At 31.9% G+C, this 19,890-nt stretch overlaps 5 protein-coding genes across 6 annotated transcripts; 3 read left to right on the forward strand and 2 right to left on the reverse strand.

Moving 5' to 3' along the window:
* Positions 1-778: 778 nt before the first annotated feature.
* Positions 779-2,798, reverse strand: LOC105258414 (flightin). Of its 2 annotated transcripts, none has more exons than XM_011269642.3 (3): positions 2,551-2,728; positions 1,464-1,697; positions 779-1,109 (listed from the first exon to the last, which is right to left on the reverse strand). In XM_011269642.3, the coding sequence occupies exons 2-3, from the start codon at positions 1,658-1,660 to the stop codon at positions 866-868; spliced, it is 441 nt and encodes a 146-aa protein (XP_011267944.1). In that variant the 5' UTR covers positions 1,661-1,697; positions 2,551-2,728; the 3' UTR covers positions 779-865. The 2 variants fall into 2 exon arrangements, with proteins under 2 accessions (XP_011267944.1, XP_011267943.1); XM_011269641.3 differs by having other exon boundaries at positions 784-1,109; positions 2,609-2,798.
* A 1,457-nt stretch (positions 2,799-4,255) lies between these two features.
* LOC105258416 (probable malonyl-CoA-acyl carrier protein transacylase, mitochondrial) lies at positions 4,256-5,949 on the forward strand. The gene is made up of 2 exons (XM_011269643.3): positions 4,256-5,233; positions 5,412-5,949. Exons 1-2 carry the CDS (start codon positions 4,404-4,406, stop codon positions 5,851-5,853), a joined length of 1,272 nt encoding a protein of 423 aa, XP_011267945.1. The 5' UTR covers positions 4,256-4,403; the 3' UTR covers positions 5,854-5,949.
* Positions 5,950-6,199: 250 nt separating this feature from the next.
* Positions 6,200-7,314, forward strand: LOC105258417 (probable small nuclear ribonucleoprotein Sm D1). Its single transcript, XM_011269644.3, has 4 exons — positions 6,200-6,407; positions 6,586-6,662; positions 6,825-7,022; positions 7,190-7,314. Exons 1-4 carry the CDS (start codon positions 6,394-6,396, stop codon positions 7,270-7,272), a joined length of 372 nt encoding a protein of 123 aa, XP_011267946.1. The 5' UTR covers positions 6,200-6,393; the 3' UTR covers positions 7,273-7,314.
* A 174-nt stretch (positions 7,315-7,488) lies between these two features.
* On the forward strand, positions 7,489-9,082 carry LOC112639009. The gene is made up of 2 exons (XM_025411735.1): positions 7,489-7,852; positions 8,558-9,082. Exons 1-2 carry the CDS (start codon positions 7,709-7,711, stop codon positions 8,852-8,854), a joined length of 441 nt encoding a protein of 146 aa, XP_025267520.1. The 5' UTR covers positions 7,489-7,708; the 3' UTR covers positions 8,855-9,082.
* Positions 9,083-9,680: 598 nt separating this feature from the next.
* On the reverse strand, positions 9,681-14,005 carry LOC105258418 (superoxide dismutase [Cu-Zn]). Its single transcript, XM_011269647.3, has 3 exons — positions 13,332-14,005; positions 11,048-11,272; positions 9,681-10,427 (listed from the first exon to the last, which is right to left on the reverse strand). Exons 1-3 carry the CDS (start codon positions 13,497-13,499, stop codon positions 10,173-10,175), a joined length of 648 nt encoding a protein of 215 aa, XP_011267949.1. The 5' UTR covers positions 13,500-14,005; the 3' UTR covers positions 9,681-10,172.
* Between the last annotated feature and the right edge of the window lie 5,885 nt (positions 14,006-19,890).

Genomic DNA, 19,890 nt, shown 5'->3' on the forward strand with positions numbered 1-19,890 from the left:
CAACATATTAGATGTCCCGAAATATATTAATACAAGTATATTAGATAGATCATGGAAAAAACTTTAAGATATTTTTTGATAAAGAAGATAATATATATATATATATATATATATATATATATATATATATATATATTTTTTTTTTGTTGCAATGAAAAATTTGTCATATTCTCAATATGATATTCTGTGAAAATAACTTGTTATTTTTCATTATAATCCTTGGTAGATAAATATAATTACAAGTATATTTAATAAATGTTAAATGCTAAATATAAAAATTTAAAGAAAAAAATTGGGGATTCTACTCTTAATTTTAAATAAAACAACCTATGATTTTACCTAAAAGTTTCTCCTAGAAAAAATAAAATTGATTATCAGCTGAAAAGAAAAACACATAGAGAGATTTGAAGGCGATAGAGATCTAAAAAAGCAATCTTTTTGACATTTGAAATGTTTACAGTATCGTATATTTTATAATACTGATCTCTAATGATTTCAGGATACATATATCAAATTAATGTACAAATGTACAATATATCACTATAATCCTGCATTTTGCTACGATACATAATAATTGCATTCTCAACTTTATCAATATTAATCACATTTAAATTATAATAATGTCTGTTATTTTATAGAAAGCATCTAATAAAAATTGCAAAGTAAAAATATGATATATAACACACAAAAACAATTGTATTATATTTATATTAATGTATGTATTCGATTCAATTAGAAGATATATATTAAAACAAAATATTGATAAATAGATGCTCCACTTGATAAATATATGTGTATGAATATGTAAAATTTAATTTGTCTTTTCACGATTATATTTTTATTTTTAATAGAGCAGAAAATGATCTCACAAAATCTTCTGATATTTAAGACTGTAATAAGCGCGAGTGTGGTAACTATAATGTCTGCATGTAAGGTTTATATTGGTGAGGTTCTTCATATCAGTCGCTCGTTTGAAGCTCCTATCTATATTTTTCTGATCGTAAGTTCTCAGGACTCTTTCTGCCCATTCCTGGGCTCTAGGTGGTTCGCGAAACAGACCCTTCTGCCTTTGATTAAGATAGTCGATTACATCATCATAATAGTTCTTCCTATCAAATAAAGCAGATCGTTATGAAGATCGAGTATTGAGAAATAAATCGATCTTTAAATTTTTAAATTTGATAAGTTTAATCCTTGATATATATGGCGAGATAAAAAAGAATTATATATATATATATATATATATATATATATATATATATATTTCTTATATTTAAAATAAAAAAACCTATTTTTTTTAAAGCAAAGTTTTAAATTACTCAATTTTACCAAACAACAAAAAAACAATAAAAGAATCTTCTTCACAAAAAATGATATTGTTTCTAACTTAATTCAATCTGTGCTTCAATTTCTGATTTAATTTACTAAACTTTATTTTAATATTAATTATTGAATCGACTCACCTATAATCATAAAGATAATCATAATTAAGGAATAATGGTCGAACCCAATGATGATTGTAATGAGGTGGTTCGAGCTTTTCCAATTTTAGAACTGGCGTTTCAGGAGCGGCTCCTTCAGCCGGCGCACCTTCCGTTGTACCTTCGGCTGCGGGTTGAGGTTCTTCGATATCCCATGGCGCAGGTTCATCATCCCACATGATAATTTCCGCACAAATTCACTTCAATATTGAGCTTCTACAAATATTAACAAATAAGAAAATAAACGAGTAAACGTGTTAAATAACAAAATTAATCAATTATCTTGAAATTATTACAATTCTCAATTGATTTAATAAATAATTAAAGTTTATTTCTTAACCTTTTTCTAAGGAGTCTTTTATAATATTAGTTACTTTTTCAATTTTAATTATTTTATCAGATTTATTAAATATTTATGATGCTTTTTCTGTTTCCTCTTTATTGCTACTTGAGAGTAGAAGCATCTGATTAAACGATTCGATTAATTCAATTTTCAATAGGATATATTTAGCCGATTGCATATATATATATACTGTGAAGAAACAGGTCATCGTAAGGTACAACAAACCGTTTGGCTAAAGTATCAATTGGTATTTATGGCGAAACTAAATGTCATACCGATCTCCGAATTGAGTTCAAATCGAACAATACGTACAAAAGTTACTCTCTTTCAATTATAATTCTCTCTTATAAATTATAAGTCATATATAAATCAAAATAATGGTGATTTGTAAAATATAAATACTATGTGAAAAAAATATGAATATTTATATAAATTGTTGCGCGCATTGAGACATTTTATAATATCTTCTACGTAAATCAAAATCATAATTCTTTAGAAGGGAGGAAAGACAAATTTTATAAGGGAATTATGAAAATGATTTCGAAAAGATTCAAAATGTAATTTTTTTATACAAAAGATTTTTTTTAATAGTCAAAGAATGTGTGTATTATGTATGTGTCAAAAATAAGGTAGTATAGATCAAAAAGCAATTTAAAAGTGCACAGAAAGTTTGCAAAGATAATAATAAAAGACAACTTTTCATTATATATGAAGATTATGGTTCACTTTGTATTTTTCTCCGCGATGCAGCTAAGGATTTTCTTCGGATGGCTACTTGCGATACCTGCTTTTCGATGCACTCGCACGTACTGCAAAAAAGCCACCCTTCTGCGCGCCACAAGCTCGCTGCTCTTATGTATCTTGCGTTGTTTCGCTTTTATTTTAGCACCTCGAAATCTTTTGCGCCCCCTTTCGTATCTTCGAAAGTACGTATCCCTATTTCGCCAGGGAGGGGGTAATTTGGCACATGATCCGCGACAATTATTGGCGACTCCTCTTCCTCCGCGTGTCTACACGCATTTGCGTCGACAATTAGCCCGTGATTAACCTGCGCTTCGTCCTTGCGTAACTTCATGAACGCGTTGACATTGAAAAACTAACGTTATTCCTTTGGCTGAAACAGCCGATGTAGATGTTAAATCAAAGAATGAAATATTTATAATTTTTTTTTTCAGTAAATCAATTTCAGTTTCCCATGTTTGAGTATTGATAGCGATTATCACTTGATGCATTAGATTTGAAATAACTTTTATCAGTCTATAAAGTTTTTTCTGTAGTAAAAACACATCTAATATTAAAATCTTAAAAAAATTAATATTGCAAATTAGTGTTAAAATAAAATAAATGTCAAAATAAATTACATATACATAATTTGATTAACATCTCTCATAATTTCTTACTCTCGCTTTCATTCTCTTTAATATTCGGTAAAGTAATATAAAATTTTGATACATGCAATATACAAGGGACTTTTTTGATTGACATATGCAACCAATTATTACTATTTATAGATCAATTACTGTGGCCTAACTTTAATGATTCGTGTGCATGAAATGATTTCGCAACAATATCATTGACATCGTACCCTGGTTTACTTACTATTTACGCGTAATAAACAGGATTAAATACATATATTTAATTACATATAATTGGCTTGTAACAATTAAAATTTGCTATCAATTATACAGCGTATCAGTCGATGCTATATATTAAATTCTGCATAATATTAAATTTATTACTAATAACAATTTTTGAATGTTATGCAGAGATTATTTATTTAATTATCAATCTTAATAAACATATTTAGATTTAATTGATTGATTAATCATTTGAAAAGATTAATAAATATTAATAAATTTTTAAAATTAAATTTGAAAAATAATCAAGTTTATTTCTCTTTTATACCTGTAAGATGAAATTTATTATTTTCTTTTTCAAATTTTTATTTTCCAAGATAAATTTGCGTAATCTTAATTAGAAAGAACAATCATTCAAGATATTAATTTTTCAATACCATTTGAAAAAAATGATCTTCGTACAATAGATGAAAAAGAACGAACAGCATCAAAAAGATAAGTGTGAAAAAAAGGATCTGTCGAACCTTTAAAGAAATCGCGCTTTTAAAGCAGATCTGTCCGAATTGATCGAACGCACGTGCAATCGCGTAGTAATGTACTTGTCTAAAGCAGATATACCTGAATACGTCGAGTGCATAGACATCGTAGCCGCGTGGCTGCTTAAAGTAGACATGTCCTTTAGCGAGCGATCGTAGTTTGGCACATGTGCTTCTCTTAAAGCAGACGATACACGATTCATAAATGTAGTACGGATCTGCACCAAACGATGATTTTACCGGTAGTAGAAAAGCATGTGGCTAAATAGTTTCAATTTTTCAAAGTAGATGGGGTTGTCGTAGACTTGTCAGGGGATTTAATGATGGCCGCTCTCAGGCTTCTTATAGCACGCGTGAGTGCAATTTTAACCTCGCAATATTATACAGATATCAATGCAATTTAATAATTTGCATGTGACACATGAAACGTAGTTGAAAATATTTATCTTGAAATTAACATGCCAGCATGTTTTCATCAGTAACGATGCTTCAGCGAGCTCTGGTCGGTAAAACAATGCATGGCCTGTCTAGTTTGTTATCCTTAAGCCGGGTTAACAGATTCTCCGATTCCGTTTCTGCGAAAGGAGATGACAGCCCGTCCAATACAGACGAATCGCAGAATAAGTTTTCCACGAGCGATATCGAGACCCCCACTGGTGAAGAAAATGTTGCTCGTCTTTTGAAAGAGGCTGCCAGTTATGCCGATGTCAAAGACACGAGTTGGGCGACCAGCCCTTATCCTGCTGATGCTCCAACCTCCGTCGAGGAGGAGAAAGTAAAGCCAAAGATCGAACCCTTGGACACTTGCGTTGTACTTTTTCCAGGACAGGGCACCATCAAAGTTGGCACAGTACAGAAGTACCTGCGCTTCCCACAGGCAAAGGAGTTGTTTGAAATAGCCAATGAGATTCTGGACTTTGATATATTGAAGTTGTGTTTAAAAGGTCCCCAAAAGAAGTTGAATGAAACTCGCTACAATCAACCAGCCACAGTGGTAACTTCTTTGGCTGCATTGGAACAGCTTCGCGAAGAGAGACCCAGGGTGTTTGAGACTTGTGTAGCAACTGCAGGTTACAGCATAGGGGAATTGACCGCTCTGATTTTCTCAGGCGTTTTAACCTTCGAGGATGGCATCAGATTGGTCTCTGTCCGAGGGAACGCTATGCAGTATGCTTCTGAGAAATCACCTCAGGGAATGCTATCGGTTTATTGTACACCAGAAGCTAAATTATCAGAGGCATGCAAAGATGCTGAAAAGTGGGCGTTAGATAATGGTGTAGAAGAACCAATTTGCCAGTAAGAGTTATTTTATGTATCAGTAAATTATACTCTTATTATATTATAAGAATGTGATATAGATACTTGAATTATTACAAATCTTAATTTATAATAATTCAATTAAAATTTCTAATAATTTATAAATAATAATAAATAAAACATTATTATTCAGATATATTAATATTGTATTTTACAGGGTGGCAATATATCTGTATACGCAATCAAAAATATTGGCTGGAAATACTATCGCCCTTGAATACATAGAAAAGAATGCAGAGAAATATAAGCTTAGAAAATTAACCAGGCTGCCTGTATCAGGAGCATTTCACACAAAATTGATGAAACCTGCGCTCAAGTCCTTTGGCAAGATGCTGTCTACAGTAGAATTAGATACTCCTAGGTGTCAAGTTTATTCAAATTACAAAGCACATCCTTATGAGAATTTAAAAGTAGTTAAGAAATACTTGCTGAAACAAATTATATCTCCTGTAAAGTGGGAGCAAAGTATGCAGTTAATGTATAACAGAACTCCGGGGACAAGTTTCCCGCGAACGTTCGATGTGGGATCGGGAGGAAAAATGGCAACCATCTTGAAGCTAATTAACGCAAAGGCGCACGATCACTGCATATCCGTCTAAGTTCTTTTCTATATTTTGTACATAATTCGCGAACTTTATTACAGTATCCAGTTGTGCCTCTTATGCAAGAAATAAAGGAGAGGAATTTTATGTACATATATGAAATTTTATTTGTTATTTAAATATATATTCGACGAAACATCTTTCCCAATATTCTATAAATTTGATTATTTCCTATTGAGGAACTTTGATGGATTTGCAATTTTAATTTAAAAAAGGGATATATTCCTCTTAATGATATATTATTTTATATATTTATATTTCATATTTTGTAGTATTATTATTTATATGTAAATTATATAAGAATAATGGATTATTTTTATAAGAAATAATTCATTTTCATTCTTTTCTTTTCTGAGTGAAGTAGATAGCTTATTTTCGAAATGAAAACGTGGTTTATACCGCCATCTACAATGACGAGAAAATACATCATTCAACGTTACTCGAGTGACGCGAGTTTCTTCCTCTATTCAAACTTGTCGATGAACATTACCGGTGCTGACAGCGAGTTGTTTGTAATATTATTATACTAGTCTTATCATGAAGCTAGTGAGGTAAGTAAGATACATCGAAAGATGCAAAAATTAGAGGAGATATTATAATACAATTAAGTGATTCAAGCACATAATGATTTATCTGTGAAAGATGATATTTCTTTGTACAACATAACCTAAACCATCAACACTCGTGCGAAAACATTTAAGGAATTAATACTTTTACGCTTTTTTTCAGATTTTTGATGAAACTCAGTCATGAGACTGTGACAATAGAACTAAAAAATGGTACCCAAGTCACCGGTACAATTACAGGTACGTTAATAAATTTAAGAAATTTACTTAACTGGGTATTAAGTTAGGACAAGATTAATGTATAATAGTTCAAAATATAATCATGAAACTTTATATATAAAGGATAACTATTGTTCTTACTAGAATATATAAATCATAAATTAAATTTTTGCTCTATTATAGGTGTAGATGTGGCAATGAACACACATTTGAAAACAGTGAAAATGACAATAAAGAATCGTGACCCGATACAATTGGAAACCCTAAGCTTACGAGGGAACAATATTAGGTATTACATTCTGCCGGATTCTCTTCCTTTAGAAACATTGCTGATAGACGACACACCAAAAGCTAAGGCTAAGAAGAAAGAAGCTGCAAGAGGTATATTAAATATATACTATATATTGCATATAAAACATTAATTAATAATTAATTGTAATTTTATATATCATTTGATATAAAATACTTGTTTAGAAAGTTTTTACAATCATAAAAATTTCCTCTCATTTCTTTTTTTTAACTACTAATCATATTACTTACATTTGCAGGTGCGGCACGTGGCAGAGGACGTGGCGCTAGAGGTGGTAGAGGTGGCAGGGGTGGCCGTGGTAGAGGGAGAGGCAGGCGATAGTAACATTAAATTACATAATAAATATATTTTTCAAGTATTTAACACACACATTTTTTATCTTAAGAGGAGCAAAAAAAAAATTATACATATACATATATATATATGTATATATATGTATATATATCATGTAAACTAATTATATGATTAAACTAGATCAATAAGACTCTTTCTGTACGAATTAAATATTATGAGGACTTTCTGAATAAAAAATATTGACAAAAACAATCAATATTCCATTAATTACATTACATTTAAAAACGATTGTATATTAAACTGCTTAATGATTATGAGTTTGCTTTTGTTATCCGCGTGACAAACTTCAACGTAAACTTGTGCCTAACCACTTCTTTGTCAATATTTACATAAAGCGAAATCACGAAAACTCAAACAATGTAACCCATATCTCGTGACGATTCATCTAACAAAATGTTCGCGTATGATTATGTGGAGATCATCAAAAAAGCTGATCATCAATTGTATACAGTTTGTCATTAGGTGTGGTCGCATTAATTACGATATTGAAGACTTAGAAGATATACCGAATTATGACGTCCAGGATGTTCCTAGTAATACAGCGTTATAAGCATAATATAATTGTCTTTGCGCCGCGGTTTCGAAAAATGCATTTTCCTAGACTGTAATTTGATAGTAGCGAAAAACTGGATTACTATACCGCGTAATAAAAACAAATCGATAATGCAAAGTGATCATTTAATTAATTTTTTATATAATTTATAAAAGAATATATATACACAATATTATTTGTAATATTTTAATTATATAATTTGAAAAAATTTTATAAAGTTTGATAGATATTTATGTAGAAATATTTAAAAAATATTAATATTGAATTGTGAAAACTGTGCAAGGTTGAATTATACTATTAAAATAACTATATCTTTAACAATATAGCGAGACATCAAATCAAATAACACTAAAATAGATTATATAGTGTATTTATTCTTATTATTCTAATATTTCATTATATTTGTGTGTATATAATCGCAGATAATATAACAGCAAGATAAAATTTTATATTTTTATAAAAATTGAGGAAAAAAAGGAAAAAAGAAATGAGAAAATTACAGTAATTCTAGAATATCGAGAAATAAATTACTGTGTCGAGACATTGTTGAGATATTTATCATAATTCATAAAACATATGATATCGTTGTAAAACGTATCGTAATGTATACAAAATAAGATTCCGCGGTCGATTATCTCTCGAAGCAATACGAATCACTGCTGACCGACTTTACTTGTTCTCGGTCGTGCGGCGTAATCCGGGGCGGAATCGATCGATATTACAACCCCCTGGCATAGCTTAAAGTTGCGGCGAAATATAGAGCATTCAAACGAAGAGTTCAACGTCTTCGCAGTTCATTTCCAACCGCAAATGTTCGGGCTACCGTGGCAACCGTGGCAGAACGATCTCCAACACCGACCGGATGCCCCGGGTACGAGAAGAACCTCGCCGCCGGAAGTGGTTACCAAGATGCTGCGAGCCCTAGAGGAGATGGGCGAGCCAGTGGAACCGTTGGCGATCAAGAAGATGCGCGGGAACCCGTCTGAATCCCTGTAATAAATCGTCGCTGCATCCAGGAAGGATGAAGATGAGTCCTTGAGTCGCGCAGCTTCAGTGACTTCGGATCTTTTGAACCTGGATTCTCTAAAGTTCATTAATACTTTGGGCTCTCGTATTTGTGAATTCTCGATAGAAGTAAACGATTCGTCTATGTAAAATATTCAACATTTTATAATCTTACTTTTCTCCTTTTTCTTTATTGGAATGTTTAAGTTATATCCTAGTTATGTATAATAAAATATGCATTTAGAAATAAACTTACGCATATGATATTTAAAAGATCTAGAAATTTGCAAGTTTAAAATTCTTGTCAAAAATTATTGATTAGATTTTTAATATATAATAATGTATTTTGCATGGTTATCATATTGCCGAATTTTTATTTTATCGGAAAATGTATTGGTAATAAAACCTATAAAATAACAAAATTTCGTTTTATGATAAAAAACTCGGTTCGATTTTCGAATTGAATTTTATTTTCAATTCTCGATTTACCTTACATGTACGCCTGGCAATGGTTTCATTTTTATCAAGTTTTATTATAAAGTGAAAAATTCGAACCATGTAATTTATAAAGAGAATTCAAGAAATTTTTTTAGATATACTGTAAGATAATATCATTTAGATATACTGTAAGATAATATCATTTTAATATAATTATATATTGTTATTATTTAAGCATTTGCGATTACAATTTTTTGCCATTTTTCTGGTCATTCTTATGAAACAAAAAAAATAATTTATTAATTTTTTTTTACTGATTTTTTTTTCTGAAATTATTTATACAATACGAGAGAACAAAAAGTTAAATAAGAATGTAATATGTGTTTGATACATATTTGGTTATATTTATTTATTGATCGGTGGACACAATTAAATTAATAGCGAACGAAATAGCGATAGGCAATATTTTTTAAATTAATTCAATTGAATGTAATTTACATGCACAGTAGTATGACCTGCAAGCTTGTATTATTTAGTTAAAAAAGAAAAAGAATCGAGAAATAAAACATTAATAATTCATTTTAAAAGAAACTTTCTCTTAAGATTTGAAATATGAAAAGAAAAAGTTTCATGAAAATGTTTGAATATTTATAGAACAATGGAGAGGATATAGCTTCTTGTTAAATTTTGAAAAATTTAAAAAGAAAAAATCTTAGTTTTCAACAAGAAATAAATCATTTCGCTCATTATACAAATATATTATTATCGAATATGTTGCCTTCTACGCGTATCATTTTACGTGAATTTAAATACAACAGCCTTTAGTGAACAAAGTATATAATAGTCGAATTCGATGTTTAAAAAAATCTCTTTACAAAAATCCGATGACACCGCAGGCAACCCGGGCACCCGACGACCCAGTCTTGAGACTCTCCTCGGTACCGCCGCGACCGAGATCGTCGGGTTTCTCGTGTATCACCACAGCCCTACCAATCGCCCCACGAACACCCACTAGGCTCAAGTAGTGATCTATGCCATCGATATGCGCTACTCCATCCTGCCCGACCTCGATATTGCCGAGATCGCCGACGTGACGCAACGGATCGCTCGGTGCTCCGTGATTCACCTGAAACGTAATCGCTCTTCGTTTACCGTAATGGAATGGAGAGAGTTATAATACGTTATCGCGACGAGAAAATCGCGGCTCAATCCGCGTGGCACGAAGCTATCTATTTTGCGCTAATCGCGTTATATTTGCATTTTGAAAAGTTCGATGCAACGACTAGAACGAAGATAATACTCTTCTTCCAAGAACTTGAGAGAATCAAAATGTGCAAATTTTATTTCCTCGACATTTTCAGAAGAATTTCTCTTCAAGATCTCAAGAAAGTGGGTCAGCCACTTTCAAGCAACCCTTCCTTTACAAATGCAAATATCATTCTGTTGCCGCGTATTATTGCGAAAACAACTGTGGAAGAAAATTAATGAATTTTTCGACGCTATGTTGGAAATATTTCGCGTAATTTGAACAACTTTTCATTGTTCTTGTAAATTTCTAATTTTCTAAAACAAGCTGTCTAATATGAAACTTGTATGTCGTTAATATATTTTCAGAAATAGCTAAAAAGATAATTATAATTTGTTAATTTGATAATTCTAATGATAATTATAATTTGATAATTTTAATTTGTTTATACTTTGATTGCGAAGCATATAATTTAAAATTGCAATATATGATGCTGTTACCATGTAAGGATTGAAATGCGGCCCGGCCGAATTGCATCCCTTCGTCAGATTCCCTTTCTCGTGCACGTGGAATCCATGCAAGCCCGGGCTCAATCCCGAGACTGTGCCCGTGACCTTAACTCCTTCGGGATATTGTTCCAGTGTTAGGATTCCTCGGGGTCCATTTATCGGCGAACCATCCCCATCGAGAGCTTTCAGCTCCACCACGGCCTTCAGACCGATTGCCTTTAGGCACAGTTTAAAGAAACTTCAGACTTATTTTGCATCATTTCGATAAATAAAATCACAATATAAATAAATTTTGGGAATATTTTTAGCTTTCAATGATTCAATTTTTTATCAATCTCGCGATTCATCGATAATCCATGGACTTGCAAGTTTCGCGGAACGAAAACCTATGCAACAGGACTTACGGAAGCAATTTGTTACAAGTCGATTAATCCATGAATGCAGCGAGCGAAGAATTCCCGCAGGAACACGTAGAGCGGAAATTGATAATGACACGTCCGCGTATCGAGTGATACACTATAAAGTACTCGCGTGAACGGTATTTCCCATCTAATTTAATCTATCCACTGAATCGCATTAGTCGCGCCACGACTTTGCCTCTGCGACTCGGATGGACGTATTTTTTTTTCTTTTTTTTTTAGATCAAGTTGCGCGGTTCATGGGTGAAATCAGCAATTACTGTGCGCGGCTAAGGGTGTAATCTACGGCGACGATGAAACGACTAGTAAAAACTACGCGCAAGGTCGGACCAAAGGGAATCGCCGACTTCGTTAGAACTGCACGAACGCTAGTGAAAGCGTCGACAGGGCGACGACGTTACTCGACGTCCTCGGCGTGACGTTTAAATAACCTGATGGCTAATTATGCAAATTTCCGTGTATTAATGATGCGCTATGTGGTTAATGACTAATAATGGAAGACGCGCGCGAGATACATGTGTATGGGTCGACGAATTGTATCGCCACGTTTGTCTTAGTGTCGCGAAGGTTGGAGAAGTCACGCGCGTAGAAATGTTTATGTTAAAAATACACGAAGAGAGAGAAAAAATAGATATAGTCGTTTGAAATGATGTATCGGTTTAATAAGATTGAAGGAAACCCTGTATCTTCTTCTAGAAAAGAGAATCGATTAATATTCACAAGTGTTTATAAAAATAAATAATGAGTGAATATTCTTATTTGTTTTCGAATTGATTATTCGTATTTATTCGTATTATTTATTATTAATTTATGAGTAAAATAAAAATACATATACACACATGATAATATATATGTAATATAAATACATTTATATATTGATACCAAAGTTAAAAGTTGATGCAATTGATGTATATGTTTGTATATGTAGATATTAATAATATTAATAATAAAATAATTATTATTTTGTTGTACTATCTTATAAATAATATTAAATAATTGCTATTTCAATAACACTCGAACAGATGCTTGTAACATCAACATGGTTATTATCATTAGCACGCAAGGAGGCTCTAAGTATGACGATATCGATTATTGAAAATATTAAAACGATAATAAATAATAACTATATACAAAAGAAATTACACATTACCGAGTTTAAAATCAACAATTTGTATTAATATCGATAAATACGGAATAATTGTTTTCGCTAAAAAAGTGAAAGGATGAAAGCTGAACATTTTCGTTGAACTCTGATGAGATTATATAATGCATTTCAAGTCACGAAGAGATTCGCATAAGACTTGAAATGATGTAAAATGAGAAAATTGATCGCAATTATCCGGTCGAAACCAAGACCGGAGAAACCAAGAACTTTAAAGTAAAATATGACTAAAACTCTAGAGGTTGATTACCCAAAATTTTCTTTCAAAAGTGAAAAAGTAGAAATTACGAATATTCCTTGATTAGCATTGTCTATTATAATAATATTTCTTTCATTCTAATTTTATATTTATAGAATGAAATTATATATCGATTAGATTCATCGTGAAATTTCAATGATAATAGAAATAGCGATTAATATTGAATTATTATTATTTTCAATAATTAATATTAAATAATTATTAATATATTATATATATAATATAATACATAAGCGATTAATATATAATAATTATTACTTTCAGTAATTATTATTTTCAATAAAAACAATAAAATTCTTTCAAATTATATATATAAAATCATGTGTAATTAGATGTATATAAAAAAATATCATCGAAAATGATATCGATTTTCAGTAATTAATATCGGAATATTAACATATCGAATAATAACAAGAAAAAAATATCAATACGTACAAAATAATATGGTTCCATGTAGACCTCGTAAAGATCGCTTCTGGTCCCAGGATAACCGGGTAGACTCCTGATGAATAATGTTCTGTCGTTCATCGAGACCATCATTCTGTCGTACAGTCCAGCCCTCGCGATCGAGATCATACCGATCACTATCGACAGTCGCCACATCTCGCGAGCTTAGGGAAGCCGGACGAATTAACAACGATTTGGTCCTCGTGACGAATCCTCCAAGTCGATCGGAGGATAAAACGGGTCTGACGATAGAACTCGACGGCGTCTTCAAGACTTGCCGCTGTTTCTCCTTCTCTCTTCCTTGCTACCGCTTTTCCTCCTCTTCTTCTTCGATTCGATCTGGCAGCTCGAGATTCATCCACTTCCCGCGATAACAATCTTCGCACTGTACCGATCAGGGAGTTGCCTTCGAGACCACCGCTCTTCGAAGACTGCCCTTCTTGCAGAAGAAGAAAAAGACGAAGAAGTGGTAGAAGCCACCGGTTCGATTCCCCCGTGGCGTGTATTTATACGTTACGTCATCGGCGAGTCACGACGAGGACGAGGTAGATTGGTTCTTGGGCACCAAGCTCGAGAGACAAGCCGAAACACCGGGGAGTCCTGATCGCACGGACGAGCGATATCGATTTGACTAGACACAATCTCGAATTACTAACTCGATCCGCGGATGCGAAACGCGTTGGCCCTTCTTCTTGAAACGTCAGATCGGTGCATCGACTCGATGTGCGTACACTTGCATGCACGTGGCGAGAGACCAGCCGGGTGAAAGCGAGATGTGCCCGCGGGCGCCTCTCGCTATGGGCTGATGCCGTTGATACCGCAGGTTAATCTGGTCAGTCATCTAGGCGAACGCTAAAAACTGCGAAAACCAGGACGCGCAATTTTCGCGGTTATCCAACCGGAATGGTGATGGCTGTTGCGCGAATTACTCGCTATCATGGAGAATGGTAATTGACCCGAATGATACTTGATTATTTTTGAAGAAGAACTAAGAATATTATTAATAGCTGCATCAGAGAATAAATGATCGCCAATTCTACTGATACTTCATGCGCCATGATTTATGCTAAATCTTTCCTCTCCTAAAAATAAGAAGCTTAATTTATATTTGGAAAAATACTATTATTATTTTATGAGAATGCGAACATTAATGTATATCTATTAATTGGTAGACTCCTTTTAATTGTAGGAAATTGTGCCTTTAATTTTCAAAAACGAACGAAGGAATAAATAATTAAAAGTTTACACATAAAATAAAAATTACACGACTCATCTTGCAATACTGGTTCTGTGAAAAAAGTGATAGGATTGTTTTATGCTATATTAATAAAACTACGAAAAACATATGCTAGTAATGCAATTTGAATATCAGATTTGAATATCAAGATTATATCTTATTAAAATTCATCATGAATATTAAATTCTTAGTTCTTTTTCGTTGATGTTGACACTTTATTAAATTTTACTGAATTGTTTTTGGTGGACTTGTACATAAGTCAGACACTTCTGATCTCAAACTTTTGAGTTCAAACTTTTGTTTTCTCCGAAGATTTGAAGCACGGTATAAATTTTATTTGCATAATTACGGTAATTAATATACGCGAATAAAAACCTGAAGATCGCATTATTTATTGTACGCGCTGACGATTCGCGTCCTTTAATTCTGATGATGCCATAATTTGATATCGTTCCCAGGAATACGCGATGCAATGCGTTGGATTTTTCATCGCGTTCAAATAATGATTTACAATTATGCGCGACTATAAAATTCTCTCGTGGAAAACAATGAGTGATAGCGGTGAGAGAGACACAAGGCGGAGGCTGTAGAATCCCTCGGTATACATCCGAGTATAGATAGGTAGGTCAAGCACGGCTGGATAGTACCACTTCAAGGTGGTTGTACTGGTTCGACTGTCTCGAGAATACAATTCTAGATGAGAATGGAAACAAGTTTTGAATGTATTGGCGAAATTCGACCTAGACAAATGGCCTTAGCACCTGTCGATGGAGCGCAAATACCAAGAAATCCGTCATTAATTCGGAAGAGAACGGTGCTAGATACTTAACCGATGGTAATGCTAATGGAATTTGTTTTGTACTTTGGTGCTAATGGAATGAAAAATGGCGCTTGCAAGGTTATTCGAATATTTCCAGTTTGTTGTAGTTAATCCTACAATTATTAAAGCGATTATTAAATCAATAAATGGTAATATCGTTAACATACAAAGTACAATTTAGCTGAAAATTAAATTAAAAAATGAAAATAATAATATGAAAATAATGAAAAAATAAACTTGAAAAATATAATTTTAATACCATATTTAAGAATATAATTATAATTAAGAATTAAAAAATAAATATTAAAAAATGCTCTATTTATATAAACTTTACATCTTCAATGATAATTCTCGATGTAGATTCTATTTTTTTGTGAATTCTCTGATGCAAATTTTTTTATAACTTAATCCCTCGTAATTACGTCATGATTTGACACAGATATAAATTCCTCTACATGTTGGATTTAATGATAATAATACATGGTTATAAATTTTTTTATTTCTTCTATGGAAGATATGATGATCTTTCTACGATAAGAGATGGTATTTATCTCTGTTTAAATAACATAACGTAATCATCGGTTGCTGAAATTTATCTTCAGAGATATTCACGACAATCTCGATATGCATTTCGAAGCTATAGAGGCTCGCATCTCGGAACATCCGAGATAAACTTTATGTTGCAGCAAAAGAAATTGTTCCTTTGTTTATACAGGATTAAGGAGACGACTCGCCAAAGTACGTCATAATTTTACCGTTTCATGACAAAGAGAGACGTCTACGCCATTGCCATTTTACCACGCATCGCCATAGCGCAGTATCGAGTCAATGAAAGGAGTCACGCGGCGGCATCGGAGCAATGGTTTACATCTCGCATTGATCGAGAATTTTTGCGCAAGAGAACCTTGTCAATCATCGCATTTGTCATTGATGTCGTTTCATTATTGTCGTCGTTTAAATCACTCGAACTGTCAGTCCGATGTAATTCTTTTAGAGCGCTGAATCCATATCTACCGAAAAAAATCTTCTAATTTTTTATTCATAGTTCTTCTATGGCTATAAATATTCCAAAAATTTTAATTTTTACTATTAGCATTCAATAAGAAAATTATTTAAAAAGTTATCTAATTAAAATTATAGGGAAATATACAGAATCTAAAAACTTCCGGAATTCCTTTCATGATAAAAATGATCGGTTATTATATCGGAATAAATATAAAGCATTATCTTTTCATCATGAAGTTTTTTTATAACGAATTTTTTTTTTATTCTAGTTTCTAAGCGGAAGCTAGATGATACATTATAGAGCGATTGAATATAGCTTGGGTATAAACTGATGCACAAGGCTTGTAAAACCTTGATGTCATAACATCTAAGAAGAGGGGAGTTAAGAGACACACGGTATACGCATAGGTATGTGTAATACAAGCGGTCCGTAATCGTCCAAGGCCCGTAATCGTCCAAGGAAGACAAGTGTCATAGGTGCTTTCCATAGGTTTCAGTTTCTTCTAACCAGTGCTACCGTCGACGCGTACGTTTATGTTTTTCCCTGTTTGTGCTATTTCTAACTTGTTAATCATTGATGTATTTAATATAAAAAAGGTTTATCTTCATCCGTCGCGCGTTATAATATGCATTATTACGTATTCGTTTAGTAAAAAATTTATAACATTTTTTTTGTACCAAGAAGATCATTAAAAATTCCAAAGTTAGTCTCTTGATTCAAGAGAAGAGAAATTTTTTTCTCAAAATATTTTAAACTGGAAAGAATCTATATATGTAATTATATGATTATCTCATTGTCAGATAATGTGTTATATAACTTTTATATTTAGTCTCTTGTAAAAATTCATAATTTTTTTTCATTCTTGCCGCGCGCATGAAATAAATATAAGAACCTTGAATACTATCACTACATGGGAAGACGGGATATTTCCATTTCGTTTGTGGTTACGTGTCGTCAAAAAGATAACGTACATTTACTTACTGCGTCGTCGTTTTCCCAGGTAGTCGTCAAATTGCGATTGAAAGATATCGCGAAATATTTTTCGTGAGTGGTATCGTCGTTGCTGGGAAGAAGATCGTGGGTCCACACCAGAATCCTAAGAGGGGATCGGGGTCGATGACCGACCAGGTATACGCGAGACCAGTGTTCTCTCTGAAAAGAAAGAATCAACATTAAAGTCGCGTAATCGCGATAAAGATTGCAGTAAAGTAGCGGTTTTTCTCTCTCATTTCTCTCTTTCTTTCTTTCGAATTCAATTCTTCAAGCTTCCTCATTGTAAGACGCAGTCAATGTTCGACAGTTTAAATCGCACGATTCAGTGTGCATCCATAACGTGTGCCGCAGAGTGAAGCAATATTGAAGAAAAATAGTCACGCAGTTGTCCGTGTAAACAAGTCACGTGAAAAATACAGCAGAATCTTCGCAAGGTAAGAACAAAAATATTTCTTCTAAATTCGCCAAAAAATTTATATTATGTATACAGTATATGTATATATATATATATTATATAGATTTAGAAAATGCTTGAAAAGAGAGAGATGATTGATTGATTTTAATCAGTATATCAGGAGAAAAAATAATAATGCTAAATGAATTACGATAAATAAATTATATTGATTAATAAGTTCTTTTTTTAAATTTTTAAATATTTTCTGTATTTAAAACTTTTCTATTTAATATTTGAATATGAAAAATATATTTCATAAAATGAATAGATTAACATCTGTTTATTCGCAGAAAGATTTATATTCTTTCTGTGAAATAATCTGTATAATTAAATTAATCAAAGAAGCGCTTTATTCCATAACGCTTTTGGTACATTTTATATTTTATACTTCTACAGTGATCGAACGAGATAAGTTATTTTTGAAATATACGAGAAACACTTAAACACTTAACATTTTTACGAATATTTATTTATTATATATTATTAATACGAATATTTATTTATTTATTTATTATACTCGTATATTGAATATACGAGAAACACTTAAACACTTAACATTTTTACGAATATTTATTTATTCCTTTTTTGCAAATATTAAGAAAATATCAGTATGTTAAGACTAGGAACAAACATTAACAATGTACTATTAATTATGTAATTACTTCTATTACATTCACATTTATAAATCGATCGTGAAATCGATTTGTTGCAATGAAATATTTTGGTTGCACATTTTCATATTTTTCACGTGAATTTTAATTTGTAATATTAAAACGGTTAGATAAATACCGTTTAAATAATTAATTGTTTGCCTTTAATTTCCTTCATAATGATTACTTTATCTTACGACATAAGATAAAATAAATAAAAGAGAACATTGAGCAGAATTAGTATAGTCGTAATTAAAATAAAAAAAACGAAAAAATAAAGAGTAAAAAAAATAAATTTTCATTTTAATATTTTTACCTTTTCATATTATTACATTTTTTCTAATTATTTATTTTTCAAGAATAAATTTATTCAATTTTATTTAATGCTGATTAATTAATTTTGTCAGATTAATAAATTGTCAACTTAATATGTTGAATTTAAATAATACTTTAATGTCTTTCAAAAAATACCGCATAAAATCTCTTTGCAGCATGTTTATTAACTGTGACATTTCTCAGTATATCTCTTATTCAATTTTCTGCGAATATTGGATTTACAAGAGGTAAGTTTCGCGTCGAGAACCAAGCGCATGTGCAACGTCAGAGCGATTATGTTGGTGACTTATTTATCATGTGCAACGCTCATTGTTAAGCGGCATTGGACATTGCATATTATAGTGTAACGCGATCGCGTTCAAAATGATGAAAGATATTTTGTGTATTTTAATGAAACATTACGTACGCCCAATTTATTTTTCGAAACATGTTGATTTTTCTTTAAGAAAGGTTATGCGATGACTCACAGCTTCATAATTGAATATATTATCGAGTTGATATATGCAATACATGACATGTCTTTTATTTGCATTTTCATACATGCTTTCAATAATTCGAGAAAATATTCGATAATTTAAATAACATCTATAAAATTGTCCGGGAAAATATATTCATTCTACGAATATAAAAATTATGTCGCAATCTTTCCTTTAAAAATATTTTCTACGTATTTTCGCTCATATTTTCACGATTCCAAACACGTTGGAAGTTAAAACGTAGCTGTTCGGAATAACGTTTTAGGTGGGGCTCATGAAATTAAATAAGGCATCGCAATACTTCGGCAAAAAATTCTTCTCGTCGTGAAATAAAAATGGTATCATAATCTTCGTGTCGAGAGTGATTGCTTTCCCTTTTTTTCTTATTTTTTGATTTACAGCTTGTCTAACGCTGTACCTGTGAGCGACAGCCACATTAGTATTCGACGTCGACGTCATTTTACAAAGTGTACTTTTTTATTTTGCAACATATCACGTTGCGCGCAACCGGAGTGCGTATCCTTACATTCGCGATATTTCCGAAATCAAAACTGGTTGTAATTGTTAAACGATTG

The sequence above is a fragment of the Camponotus floridanus genome, unplaced genomic scaffold (genome assembly GCF_003227725.1).
Source record: "Camponotus floridanus strain SB8 unplaced genomic scaffold, Cflo_v7.5 scaffold43, whole genome shotgun sequence".
NCBI lineage: Eukaryota > Metazoa > Arthropoda > Insecta > Hymenoptera > Formicidae > Camponotus > Camponotus floridanus.

Bases quoted from the DNA above. Each gene is read 5' to 3' on its own strand.
- LOC105258414 (XM_011269642.3), bottom strand. From the start codon at position 1,660: ATGTGGGATGATGAACCTGCGCCATGGGATATCGAAGAACCTCAACCC. The intron at 1,110-1,463 runs GTGAGTCGATTC...TTTATTTGATAG, and splicing joins GATTATCTTTATGATTATAG to GAAGAACTATTATGATGATG.
- LOC105258416 (XM_011269643.3), top strand. From the start codon at position 4,404: ATGTTTTCATCAGTAACGATGCTTCAGCGAGCTCTGGTCGGTAAAACA. The intron at 5,234-5,411 runs GTAAGAGTTATT...TGTATTTTACAG, and splicing joins GTAGAAGAACCAATTTGCCA to GGTGGCAATATATCTGTATA.
- LOC105258417 (XM_011269644.3), top strand. The intron at 6,663-6,824 runs GTACGTTAATAA...GCTCTATTATAG, and splicing joins AGTCACCGGTACAATTACAG to GTGTAGATGTGGCAATGAAC. The intron at 7,023-7,189 runs GTATATTAAATA...TTACATTTGCAG, and splicing joins GAAGAAAGAAGCTGCAAGAG to GTGCGGCACGTGGCAGAGGA.
- LOC112639009 (XM_025411735.1), top strand. From the start codon at position 7,709: ATGATTATGTGGAGATCATCAAAAAAGCTGATCATCAATTGTATACAG. The intron at 7,853-8,557 runs TAAGCATAATAT...GCGGCGTAATCC, and splicing joins TTCCTAGTAATACAGCGTTA to GGGGCGGAATCGATCGATAT.
- LOC105258418 (XM_011269647.3), bottom strand. From the start codon at position 13,499: ATGTGGCGACTGTCGATAGTGATCGGTATGATCTCGATCGCGAGGGCT. The intron at 11,273-13,331 runs GTACGTATTGAT...CTGTGCCTAAAG, and splicing joins ACATGGAACCATATTATTTT to GCAATCGGTCTGAAGGCCGT. The intron at 10,428-11,047 runs GTAACAGCATCA...ATTACGTTTCAG, and splicing joins CGCATTTCAATCCTTACATG to GTGAATCACGGAGCACCGAG.